The sequence below is a fragment of the Carassius auratus genome, chromosome 47 (assembly GCF_003368295.1).
Source record: "Carassius auratus strain Wakin chromosome 47, ASM336829v1, whole genome shotgun sequence".
Taxonomy (NCBI): Eukaryota; Metazoa; Chordata; class Actinopteri; order Cypriniformes; family Cyprinidae; genus Carassius; species Carassius auratus.
The window spans coordinates 8,991,180-9,004,750 of NC_039289.1; the positions used below are offsets into that span (position 1 = coordinate 8,991,180).

A 13,571-nucleotide genomic window follows, 5' to 3' on the forward strand; every position below is an offset into this window, starting at 1 on the left:
CGGGTCATAATCTTTATACATGGTGGAGGGGACAACCATGGCTGCTGTCAATGCTTTTCTCACAACAACTACGTAACTTTGTCTTGATGCTAAAATAGTGTATTTATAGGCTAGATATGAATGATCATTCGAAGCATATTGTATGTGTTATAAGGAGTGAAAGAAGCATGTATTTGACCGAAATCCCAGAATTGTCAGCAAACTGCATAAGTAGTGCACTGGATGCTTATGATAGTCAACTAATGGGATGCTACATTTTATGCTTTCCGACATTAAAGCTCTTTAATACGACAAGCTCATAGTCCTGACTTCAAGTGGGAAGTGGGAAATTTCCGATAGCATGTGAAGGCAGCATAAAAAAACCAGACAATCATATACAACACTTATTATTATATTTTTATTTAAACTACTGTATTTTAGTGATAGAAAACCATTTGTCTGTTGACTTAATTAAGATTAAGATCTTAATTTTATTTTAATATCAAATGCATAGTTTCATATAATCATATTGTACAAGTAAAGTTGAGAGAAATTTCAGATATTACAATGCAGAGAGTCCTTTAACCTTTACAAATAATTGATTTACATTTACATTGTAGCCATAAAAACATTATCTGGAAATGAATGTGGTTTGTTTTATGTATTCTTTTTTTGCTCTCAAGGTTCAGGCAATGTGAAACGACACTACTTTAAACTGTTGTTTTGTGTGTGTTTGTTATATATTAACACATAGTCATGGGTAGGTTACACTAAAAGCAAGATGAAAATCTCATCTAAGATCTAACAATATTTTCCAAAATAAGTCTAAACTCTCCCAAAAGAAAGGCACAGAATGACACAGCTTGAAATGAATGAGTAACAGGAGAAACCAACCCCAAACAAGAGAAACCAACCCCAAACAAACCAGGTGTAGACAGTAAAGAGAATAGTTTACCCCAAAAAAGAGAAATATACGTCATCATTTACTCACCCTCATGCTATTTCAAACCTGTATGAGTTTCTTTCTTCTGTTGAACACAAAAGTTGATATTTTGAACAATTGATAACCAAAGTTCCATAGTTGTCTTCCATAATTCATCAAAGTATCTTATTTTGTGTTCAACAGAAGAAAGAAACAGACAAAAGCACAAATAACGAATCCTATACTCTAAAACAAAGAGCCATTTTATCATAAAATATTCTACAGGATGATAACTAAAACAGTTACTGCAAATAAAGAACCATTTTTTTATTTAGAGTGCAGGAAACCGGGAACAAGGAACTCAGAAGATGAAAATAATCTCAATATAAAATACCATTAACATAGATGACTCATGTAAATCTTAAATTGTAGATTTAAACCAAACATAAAAAAAAAAAAAAAAAAAAACCCATATGCAGCAGTTGGACAGAATAATGTGACCACGTGGGAAATAAGCAAGTTTATTATTAAGATGTTTTACCACTTTTTACTGCATTTGCCTTTAGTACGGATTTCAACCTCCTTAGAATAGATTCATACAACTTCTGAATAGTTTCCAGTTTAATGTTGTCTATACAATAAAAGCATCTAGTGAAAGTTGTGACAGATGGGTATCATTAAGGTTTTAACGGTATTACTACTCTTACGATACTGCTTAACGGTCCGGTACTTTAACGGTATTCTCATCGGTACTTTGTGTTGTGTTACTTTGTGTTGTGTTAGACAGTCGAAAACTTTGCATTTCTCTGTCTGCACATAATGCACTTTTGAAAAATGCTTTGACAGATTGCTTTTGGTTCCGCCCTTACATGCAAAAATTTTGTTGCACTTATGACAACCAGCATTTTCTGCAAGCCTAGGGCACTTGTGCTCCTGAGGAGTCTGCCGTTGCTAAGCAACCATGACCTGCTCTCTCCATGAAGACGCAGAAATTTCAGCAATGGATAAATGGATTTGCAGCACTAAAAACTGCTTGCAGTAGCTCTGCTACAAAATTAATGTAAAAATCCACATACAGCTATCAGCTGTTCCTTCATCTTGGCTGAGCTTTCAACGTTGTTACGGAAAAGGTGAGGAAGTTACATGAGATGTTTTTAACTCGGTGCGGACGCGCCTGGAAAAAACGAGCTCGTTGCACCGCGTCGCGACCGCGTCGCTTCCATTATGAGCGCGGTATGTGAATGGCCCCTTATGCGTGTGTGTGCGCCGCGCTCATTCTTGTTGTGTGTGTATGTGACTGACAGACACCCTCCGCGGCGTGCATGAGAGATCTCGCAGATTTCACAGACACACGTCTTAATAATATCGCAAATTAGAAATGTTTGGTGAAATAAAATGTGCACGATAACATTATTAAGCAAAAATACGTAGTACATATAAAGTAAGGAGTTGACTCTGAATCGATGAAATGAGTCGTTATAGATTCCAAATCTTTTGCCCATCTCTTTGTACGTAACGAGAACACTTTGCATAATAATCTCCGCCTACCGTCTTGGGAGAAACAAAACTCTGACCTGCCCCACCCCCTACACAGACACTCTGGTTAGTAGTTGGTGTGATAGCATCATGACGAGGAGACAGTGTGTTTTTAATTGTAAAGTCAAGTTTGTTTTATTTTCACTGCCAAAGAATGAAGATCAGAAGAACCAATGGCTAAAATTTATTTTTACCACAATACCAGAGCAGGACAACAAATCCCTTTTGTTGTGTTCACAACATTTCACTGATGACTGCTTTTCTAATCTCGCTGAGTTCAAGGCAGGATTTTCAAAGCATTTGGCCATAAAAGAGGGTTCATTACCAACTTTATTTGGACCAACAAGCATCTCCGAATCACAACCTGTAAGTATGATTATGAAGTTATGTGTTTGTTTTCTCCCGAGCGTCTTATCAGTATGTCGCGCTAGCACTATATGTTAATCCTCTGGAGTCGATTAACGCGGATACGCGTCATGAGTCATTTTCCCCTGATAACCCCGAAAAGAACTTAAATTACACTTTCAGTTTTAATCGTACAGATAAGAGCAATACATCAATCGAATCTGTAAAGGGTCTACTTTTTTTGGATACAGACATAATAACAACAAAACTTTGTGAACTTATAAAATAAAGATAACAAACAAGGTGTGCTGCCTGGAGCCTTTGTCTGCGCTGATCTTCATTTACAAACACATCATTAAAATGAACTGTAACTCCGTGAGTACTCAACAAAGAGACATGAGAGAGATATCTATAGAAAGCTTGACATGTCTACTTTAAAACTAAACAAGTGCTGCCGAAAACAGATATTCTGTGATAATGTAATCCATATTAAAACAATGCAATGTCCGTTTTTCACATCTCCCTTCATTATATCTAATGTGACCACACCCCCGCGATGAACGCGCTATTCAGATTCAAACTGAATCGCGGGGCTTGAATACGCCCACACAGAAGAAAAAGCAGCGAGACTATTCTTCAAGTTTTTTTTATTTTACTCTTTGCTTTGCAATGAGAGGAATAAGACATAATTCACCCCAAAAAGGTGCTAACGCATTGTTTACCATGAAGTTGTGTACAGAACAACCAATCAAAACTGACTATGTCAGAAAACCAATCAGAACACAGTATGCTACCGAAAGGTGAGGTTTAAGGAAACTGAATCTTTTGAACAGCTTCGCACAAACCGTTTGGGGATCTCTGAGAATTTAGGTAATTTTAAAATGATATTTTGACAAAATGAAAATGTTTTTAACCTGTACAGGACTTATTAACAGTGATAGGAAGCTTAGAATTTTCATCTTACTGGGTCTTTAATACCGGGTTTTGGTACCCATCATTTGCCAAGTGTGGTAACCCATACACAGAATTGGTGAACTGCATTTAACCCATCAAAGTGCACACACACAGCAGTGAGAAGTGAACACACACCCGGAGCAGTGGGCAGCTATAGATCCAGCGCCTGGGGAGCAACTGAGCGTTCATTGCCTTACTCGAGGGCACTTCAGTCATGGGTATTGAGCGTGGAAGAGAGCGATGTTCGTTCATTCCCTCCCACCTACAACTCCTGCCAGCACCGAGACACAAACCTGTGACCTTCGGGTTACATGTCCAACTCAAGTTCACGCAAAGCAGGAAAGTAAACAGTGAAGGAACATCCGATCCATGTTGAAAGATACACTATAACTTACTGAATGTGTATCATGTAATCACTTAATGAGTGTTTCAACCGCAGAAAGACAGCAGCTAGAAGATATTAACAGCAGAAAATCCACTAGTGTCCATAAACTAGTGAGAAAAATGTAATGCAAATATAACATTTATATATTTACTCATAATTGCTTTTTATTAGAATAAAAATGTATAGATATAACATTTTTTTTCTGTCAGGGACCTCCTGAATTAGCCTTGGCCACCCCATGTATAAAACTCTAGCTCCGCCACTGTCTCCAAGAATAAAGCAACATGTCAATAAAGTTTGAGCAGGGCTGTCCAGTGACCTTTGGAGGGGCAGGTGCTCAAAGTATAAAAGGGCGCATAGATCACGGCTTTTAATAGGGATGTGCTCTGTGTGCTGATGCTTCTGTGGCTCAGAGGTAGAGCATCGTGTTAGCAGCACAAAAGGGTTCAATACTGATTAAAAATAAATAAATAAATAAATAAATATACTTACAGCTTTGGATAAAAGAGTCTGCTAAATGTAAATGTATTGATACAGCAGCAAATGCAGCGATGCAATTTAAAAAAATAAACAGAACAAAAACCATTTTAAGTTCAAATGTTAAAGATTTTTCTCTGCAGTTTTCTTAATCTGGAATTAGAAACTGAATTATTATTATTGGGTTTACAAGTTATGGTGTTTTTGCTGTTCTAAACACTGCTGTTGTTATTGAAGAAAAAATATGTTTGTCTTATTTAAAATAGAATTCTATTCTAATCCTGTTCTGAATTTATTCTTTTTGTATGATGATGATAATAAAACAGGATTGATAAATATAATTCGGAGGATGAGAAAATCAGAATATCAATATTGTGATAATCATTTCAATACACTCAAAGTTTTTTAAATAAATACTGTTATAAAATAGTTCAAAGTATGAATAGTTTTTAGTCAGATAATATAAATAAACAAGATCCCTCAATGCCCTTTAAACATTTCTCATTTAAACAGTAAGAGAACAGGCACCTTTGATTATATTGCTTTGTGTAGAACAACGTTAGCTGCATTTTTTATATTTAATAAATATTTAATTTTATTAAATATTTAATTCGTCCCCTGTACTTTATTTGGAAAGGTGTGTTCACATAGAGGTTTCTAGATTTAAATCTAGATTTAAATTCAAAGAGACAGTATCAATGGTGTTAGCCTGACCTGATGTTTTATTCCCATCCAAAGTGAGGAGAAAGTGAATATCAGGAGCGCTGAACTCTCTCATGCAGTGTGTGTTTCATTCATACTCAAAGCCAGAGGGCGCTTTTGCGCTGAAAGTCTAAAACAGACTCATAGAAGTAATAACTTATGACATACAGGAAATCTCCAATATCCACAGGCTATACGCAGCGGTGCATGCGGTCTTCACGTTGTTCTTGCATAGAAGATATTAGTGCACAAAATTTCTAAAGATATCTGAACGTGAGGGATCATCCTGGTAGAGATTATCAGGTGAAATGTCATCATTTGGATACTTTTATTTAAAGGTAAATTATTACTAATAGTTAGATTGGACAGGCCTTCACAAAAGGGATATATAAAAAATAAATTGCCTTGACAAAAGGGCACTTTATGCATTAAAGGGATAGTTCACTCTGAACTTAAATTTTGGTATGTTTTAGCTTACCTCAAGGGCATCCAAGATGTAGGCTTCTTTGTTTCCGCAGTAGTTTCAATTTTGATATTTTTAGGTCAAACCGTTCTTGTCTGTCACTCATATAATGCAGGTCTATGGACACCACCTTAAAGAGCATGCACAGAGAAGTCCAAATTAAACAATTCCCCATCGTAAGTACACATTGATGACCTAAGACACGAAACAAGCAGTTTGTGTGAGAAAATGAACAGCATTTATATAGTTTTTACCTCTTATACACAAGCATGTTCAAGTGATCTGAGGGTGTGCGTGCTTCCTGGTGTTTGCATGTGCGCGCATTCTGGCTTAGTCTGAGCAAGCACCGGAAAGCAACGGAAGCGATCTCTTGCCCGTGTACGTCACTCATTGTTTACTGTTTACCACACGATACGACATCAATCTACACTATCTGAAATATAATGCAGCAATTGTAATTAATTCATTGGTTTATAATGGTAACACTTCCAAAATCTCATTGTAAACAATGAGTGGCAATTGCGTTAGACTAAACCAGAACGCGTGCACACGTCACACAATATTTGACACCTCTGGACATGCATCATCACCATATGTAATCAAGGATCCATGTTCTGAACAGCTCATGTTTTTTCATCAATCATAACAGTGATGTGATGTTTGATAAAGATGTTGAGTAAGACCCTTGAACTCAGATGTGTTCCTTTTCGAAAGCTACAGTCGATGCTGCGCTGCTCAGCGCATTGGGAAACGTCTTAATAGTGACCAGCTGTGAATAATGTGTGTAACAGGCCCAGAGGTAATATAGCCTCGGTTGATGACATCATCGAAGCAAGCCCGCAATATGGGGCTATAAATAGATAAGCCACAAGTGCATCAACAGGTTTTGTCTTCAGATCATTCTGTGCATGTGTGCTTCAGGGAAATTCTTTCGTCTGCTACAGATCTTCATTAGGATGAGACAACGAAATGGCAAGTGTTGTGTTCCTCCATGCTCCCTTTTCATTTCTGAGCCAGATACACACGATTACTGTTTTGCTTGTATGGGAAAAGCACGCAGTTCTAGCTGTAGAGAAAGGCGAGTGCGAGCATGGTGAACTGTTCACAGTTAACTTCGCTCTCGTCTGAACTATTTCCAGACCGCACCCACATTATCATCGTAGGGATCTCGTAGGGATCTGCGTGATGAGTGTGCGGGTCCATCCCTTTCACTTGTTGCATTACCTGATCTCTTTTCATGATCTTAAAGAGCGCTCCGGTGCTGCTTCAGTTCACAAGGGGGTTGATATACAGGCTGGTGCTGCGCTGCACACTATGGTAGTGTTACAGGCATACCAGGCTGACCTGTTGAAGCACTTGAGTGTGGACAGTAGACAATCGCTGGGGGAGAACGGTGTACACTGCATTACACGGTGCCCGTCTCTCCTCAGTGCCCTCTGGAGATCGTTCGGCCAACCCTGCCATTGTTCCAGGGCGCAGCGATCTCTGGTGAGTGCTTCTCTCAGTTACTGACCGGAAACGTAGCAGTGCTAAGAGGTTCGCTACCTCTACAGAGGACTCTAGAGGAGTTGGTACGGTCGTCCCCTGCTGGTCTGCCGCATCAGGGCACTGAGCTAGTGGCTCTAGGTGCAGCATAGTGATCTCCGGTGAGCGATTCTCTCAGTTACCGCCAGGAAACGTAGCGATGCTAAGAGGCTCGGTACCTCTATGTAGGTCTCTAGAGCAGCTAGTACGGTCATCCCCTGCCGGTCCGCTGCTCCAGGGCACCGAGCTAGTGCCTCTAGGCGCACGAGGAAGCATTCACTGAGCTTCATCAAGCCACAGATTTGTCTCCCCGTGCGACCAAGCAATTGGCTCATGCCATCGGCCGTACTATGTCAGCTTTGGTCAGCATGGAACAGCATCTGTGGCTTAATTTGATGGGCATTGAAGAAGCATTCGTCAGTTTCTTCCTCACCGCACTCAAGGGGAGGGGCCATCAGCACAGCATACACGGTGCCCGTCTCTCCTCAGTTCCTTCAGGAGATCGTTCTGCCAAACCTGCTGGTGTTTCAGGGCACAGCGATCTCCGGTGAGCACTTCTTTCAGTTACCGCCTGGAAACGTAGTGGTGCTAGGAGGCTCGCTACCTCTACAGAGGTCTCTAGAGCAGCTAGTACGGTTGTCCCCTGCTGGTCCGCCGCTTCAGGGCACCGAGCTAGTGGCTCTAGGCACACGAGGAAGTGTTCGCCCCTTCCCGTTACCCTCACAAAACCCCTCCATCCCCGCTACCTCTCGTGCTTCGGGGGGCAGTGGTTTCCAGTGAAATATTGGATGTTCCAGTGTTTCCTGCCATCATTCAGGACACGAAACATCTAACGTCCCCTCAAAAGGAATTGTTAAAATTGTTACCACTCTCAGAGAGTCTGACAGCCAGGCATTTCTGCGTGGGTGTTAAGCACAGTACAGATAGGGTACAGGATCCAATTTATTTGTCGTCCTCTACGTTTCATCAGCATGGTCTCTACTTCTGTGAAACCAGAGCTGATGCAAGTACTGTCACAAGAGCTGCAAACTCTTCTGAGCAAAGAGGCCATAAAACATGTTCCTCTTCCAAGGAGTGAGTCGGGCAATTACAGTAAATACTTCCTGGTTCCCAAAAAAGGCTTAAACCATACTGTCAAAGCACTCAAGTTCAAGATGTTAACCATCAAGACAGTCATGTCCCGAATCCGACATCATAATTGGCCCCATTAATCTGAAGGGCGCATATTTTCACATAGAAATTTTGCCACAACAAAGCGTACCAATTTCGGGTTCTTCCATTTGGCCTAGCCTTATAACCCCGCATGTACACAAAATGCACGGATGATGCGCTGGCTCCGTTATGACTCCAGAGCATTTGCATTTTGAATTACATCAACGATTGGTTGAAACTAACACAATCACAAGAGATGGCGCTATAACACAGAAACATCAGGTTAGGTCATCTAGTTTCTCCAGGGTTGAGACTCAACACCAAGCAAATTGTTCTTTAATCGGCTCAGAGAACGACTTATGTCTGGATCATTTGGGATTCGATCACGATGCGGGCACAACTGTCTCCTGCTTGAATCAAGACCATTCAGCAGACCAAGAGCGAGATCAGGCTAGGCCAAGATCGCACTGTTCATCAGTACCAAATGATGTTAGGTTTCATGGCATCAGCATCTGCGGTGATTCCTCTGGGGCTTTTGCACATGAAACCGTTTCAGTTGTGGCTAAAAGCCAGGGGATTTCATCCAAGAGCCAATCCACAAAAGCAAATAAAAGTGACGCTCTGTGGGCTTCGTACACTATCTCTGTTGCTCAGACCCCGGTTCCTTTCCTTGGGTCCCACTCTAGGGGCACTGTGTCGTCGCACACTGCTAACGACGGATGCCTCCCTGATGGGCTGGGGAGCAGTCTTTGTTGGCCATTGTTGGCTAAAGAGGAACGAGAGGGTAATCAGCTCGATTGGCACATCAATTGCCACAAGCTGATGGCCATATTTCTGGCTCTGAAACATTTTCTCCATCAATTGAGGGGCTGTCATGTCCTAGTACAGGTGGACAACACAGCGACAGTCTCTGATATAAATCACCAGGGAGGTATGTGCTCACGCAATCTGAACAGTATAGCGAGGCAGATTTTTCTTTGGGTCCAAGACAAGTTCCTGTCAATCAGAGCTGTTTACATTCTATATGGGAGCAGATTTACTGTCTCAGGTAGAGGGCACGATATTCCACCCCATTTCCGAACTGTGGAATCTTCATGCTTGGCCCCTGATGGGTACCAATTGAGAACCACAGGGCTTTCGCCGGATGTTATTGTGACAATTCTAATTACTAGGGCTTCCTCCACTAGATGTGTTGTACACAATGTAGATCCAGTCAACTGCCAGATTGCTTCTGTTCTGGACTTCATGCAAGAGAAGTTATCAACAGGCGCATGCCCTGCCACTCTTAAGGTTTATGTGGCCGCTCTTTTGCCTTCCACCCCTTGCTTGACGGGGTTTCACTTGGGAGACACCCTCTGCTCGTTCTCTTCCCTCATGGGGCCAGGTGACTGAGGCCTGCAGCAAAAACCAAAATGACTTCTTGGGACTTCGCCTATAGGTCTTCCAGGGGGGTCGCCTCCTCTAGTGCTTTAGCAAGGGGTGCCCCCCTTACAACATGTTTGTGATGTGGCAGGTTGGTCCTCTCCGCACACATTCATAAGATTTTATAGTTTGGATGTACATGCTACTCCAGGTTCTCATGTCCTTGAGTCAACATTACAAGATAATGTCTGAAGCCTTCTTGTGGTTTTGTAGCACACCTGCACAACCTTAGGGGTCCAGACATTTTCAAGCACGGTGGCGTGGGTATTCTCCTTCCCAATGCGCAGAGCAGCGCAGCATTGACTGTAGCATTCGAAAGGGAATGTTCCCGATTACTTAACTGTAACCTTGTTCACTGAGAAAGCAGAACGAGATGCTCTGCTGCATTGCAGTGCTGAAGATGTCCCAGGACTGCTCTTCAGACAAAATATCCTGTTGAAGCACCTGTGGCTTATCTATTTATAGCTCTGTGTTGCGGGCATGCTCCAATGACTTCATCAACCGAGGCCAATTGTATCGACGTGTTACACACATTATTGACAGCCGGTCACAATTTAGACATTTCCCAATGTGCTGAGCAGCGCAGCATCTCGTTCCACTTTTTCAGGAAACAAGGTTGCAGTTAAGTAACCGGGAACGTTCCATCAGTGGATGGAAAGAATCTACAAAAAAACTTTGCATAGCCTTCCTAAAGATCTGAGCTTTAGAAATAGAAATGCATTGCTGAAATCGGATTAAAAATGCATTGCTTCAAAATCCCGAAAGTTTTTATTTTTATTTTGATGTTTAAATTAGAATTTGAATAATAGATTTACAGTGTGACTCTACTGAACACAGTTAAACCATTCAGTTTAATCACTGCTCTTTGATGAACACACACACACACACACACACACACACACAAAGTGAGAGAATGTCTTGGGTTACGCATGTATAGTTCCCCAAGAGGGAACGAGGGAACAAGATACTGCGTTCTCTAGCGGACACTTTTGAGTACAGCCACCAGAAAGACCATTGAAGCATGTGTTACACAACTCCAATTCCATTGGCCCATATACTGTAGCCTGTGAAGTGGGGACCTGCAGAACATGTCACCAGCTTGGCTTTTGGAGACTTGAAAACAGGCAAGCCGTAGACATGCGGGAAACTATGGTTAGAGAAAATGCCCTTCTAGGGAACTCGGACTGTATCTTCCAGTGGACACTTTGGGGAACAGAATGCCCACAGTCCAAAAATATATAATTATCCCAATCCCTACCCCTACATTAAAGGATTTTAAATGCACATTCACCTCTGGTTAATTTAACGTGTTTGCTTGACGCAACTCTTTATAAGAAACCATGATTTGTAGATGTTGTAAGTTATTACAAAAAAAGAAAAAGAAGAAAAAAATAAAATATTAATTTGCGGTGAACATGCACTCATTCCAAGAAAATCATTAGTATTATTTTTTTAGCTTTAAGATACTAGAACTGTACTTCATACAGTAGGTTTAAATTGATGCATGAGGCTTTTGCTGTGCATGCTAGACTATTTCTTTAAGTTCTGGTCAGTTCAAAGTGGCCGATAAGGCAGCAGAGTCAATGTAGAGGTTTCTAAGTCAGTACATTCTCTATGGATGCACAGTTGCAAAGCTTTAATAGCTTACGCAGAATAACCGGTTTAACCTTTGCACCTCGTTCAGCTTTATTTCTTTATTTGCAACAAATTTCTGTCTTCATTTCAAATACACTGTCAGTAATAATCTCACAGTAGTTTTCAATGTTAAACTATCATCACCATTTCATGTTGGCAGCTGGGTTCAGTGTATGTCAGTTTTCACAGCTCTATCCAGAAGCTACAACAATTAATGAAGAGAGAAAAGAGAGAGAAATTGTTTCTTTATTAGTAAATGTAATTAGTTCAGACAGGATGCTGTGGAAAAACCAACTGATCTCCCTCTGTGAATGTTCTCATATATTTAGGTGATCCAGCATGTGCATGGCTGCATGTAGTTTAATATATTTTATACTATAAAGGTAGAAGTGTTTCTTTATCATAATGGTTTAATGCTTTTGGTTCGTGTTTTTGGCCGTTAGTTTGTGATATCGGTGTTTAGCTGTGCTGTTAATTTGCCTGTTGTTCAGTGGCATATCTGCAATTTGCATCTATTACAAGACTCACTTTGAATAACAAAATGAAGATTAGTAATGTATCTTTAAACCTGTGACACGCTAATATTTTACACAATGCAGTGTTTACTTTACTTTTTACCTGAAATCAGTTTTTTTTTGACAGTGGCACATTAGTAGAGTGCACGCACACATAGTCATATTGTTGTCTCAATCGTGTGCATTCTACTGAAAATTAAAATATCAGCATTTCAGCGATATGGCAAACACAAACCAGTTCTTCCTTCTTCTCCGTCGGAGCGCAACAAGACCACGCCCCCCTTTTTGTGAATTCATGTGGGCGGAGGTTAGTCAAAAAACAGTTTTAGTGACGTCATTGCTGCAGGAACTAGAGGGCTGTAGTCCAAACGGGTCGTTTTTATAGGCAAATTCTGTTAAATAAAATATCTCGCTTGGCATTGAACTTTGAGCTTTGGAATTTTACAGATATCATTTATACTCTAACAACAGCATTACACAGTAACTAAAGTTTAAAACATGGGATCACGAAGAAGGGGACCTTTAAAATACAAAGGAAACAATTTCTTTATTATTTGTATAATTATTAAATGGACAGAACACCCAAGAATTAAAATAATTTACTCTCATGCCATCCCCAGACGTACAGACTGACTTTCTTAGGATGAGAGTGTTCTTCTAAATAAATAAAGTCAATTATATCTGGGTGAGTAATTTTAATTTTGAGATGGATTATACATTTAAAATAGCCTATATTTTCATAATTACAACTACACTATTTTCAGACTAGTTACTAAAGTCTAGATATGTGTACTTATCAGGTCTGCCAAGTAGGGAAATGATACGACCTGCCCGACCCATGTTGACAATTTTTTTTTTTTTTTTGCAAAACATTTCACATTACTGTGTCCATAGCTCTGACCCCCACCCCCCAGAAAATGCAAATATATCATGCCAAACTCAACATATGAGATCTTCCTACATAAGTCATAACCAGACATTTTTGAGAACCAGATCTGGATGATTAATGGGATGATGATGGATCGCTCCATGCTGCTGTTCATATTTCTTTCAGGTAAAGGATTATTGTAACATTACACATTAACAGAAAAATAGATTAATTATATATTCCTTTTTAGATGTAGGGAGATTTAAATAAAAACTGTACTGTTGTTTTGACTAAAACATATTTTTCTTTTTGCCTGCCAGATACTTCAGATTCTCCAGTTTAGACTGATTTGAATGTGTCACAGGGATTTAAAGAATTATGTGCTGGAGTTTCACTTGCAAATGATGTGTACCTGTAAGTGCAGAGTTTTCATCGGTTGGTCTGTCTTTATGGTATACTTATTGGGTACTTATATTACTTATTGTGCCAGGAAATAAGCAGCCCACCCATAAAATACTGTCTTGGCCCTGTTTTGTGTGCAGACATAAACTGCAAATAAACTCACTACACTCTGTAGAAGAGCCATTTTGGTTCCCCAAAGAACCTCTCAGTGAAAACTCTTAAAAGAACCAATTATATATTATATTCTGAATAATAATAATAAAAATAATAATTTTATAATCTACACTTGT

The 13,571-nt window shown here is 40.1% G+C and overlaps 1 protein-coding gene across 1 annotated transcript in view; it reads left to right on the forward strand.

Moving 5' to 3' along the window:
* The window catches only part of LOC113064556 (adhesion G-protein coupled receptor G7-like), a 35,861-nt gene that overhangs the window by 15,951 nt on the left and 6,339 nt on the right, over positions 1 to 13,571 (forward strand). The window contains exons 10-11 of the mRNA XM_026235409.1: positions 9,627 to 9,823; positions 10,075 to 10,166. Coding sequence (XP_026091194.1) covers positions 9,627 to 9,823; positions 10,075 to 10,166 — 289 coding nt within the window. The remainder of the gene's footprint in view (positions 1 to 9,626; positions 9,824 to 10,074; positions 10,167 to 13,571) is intronic.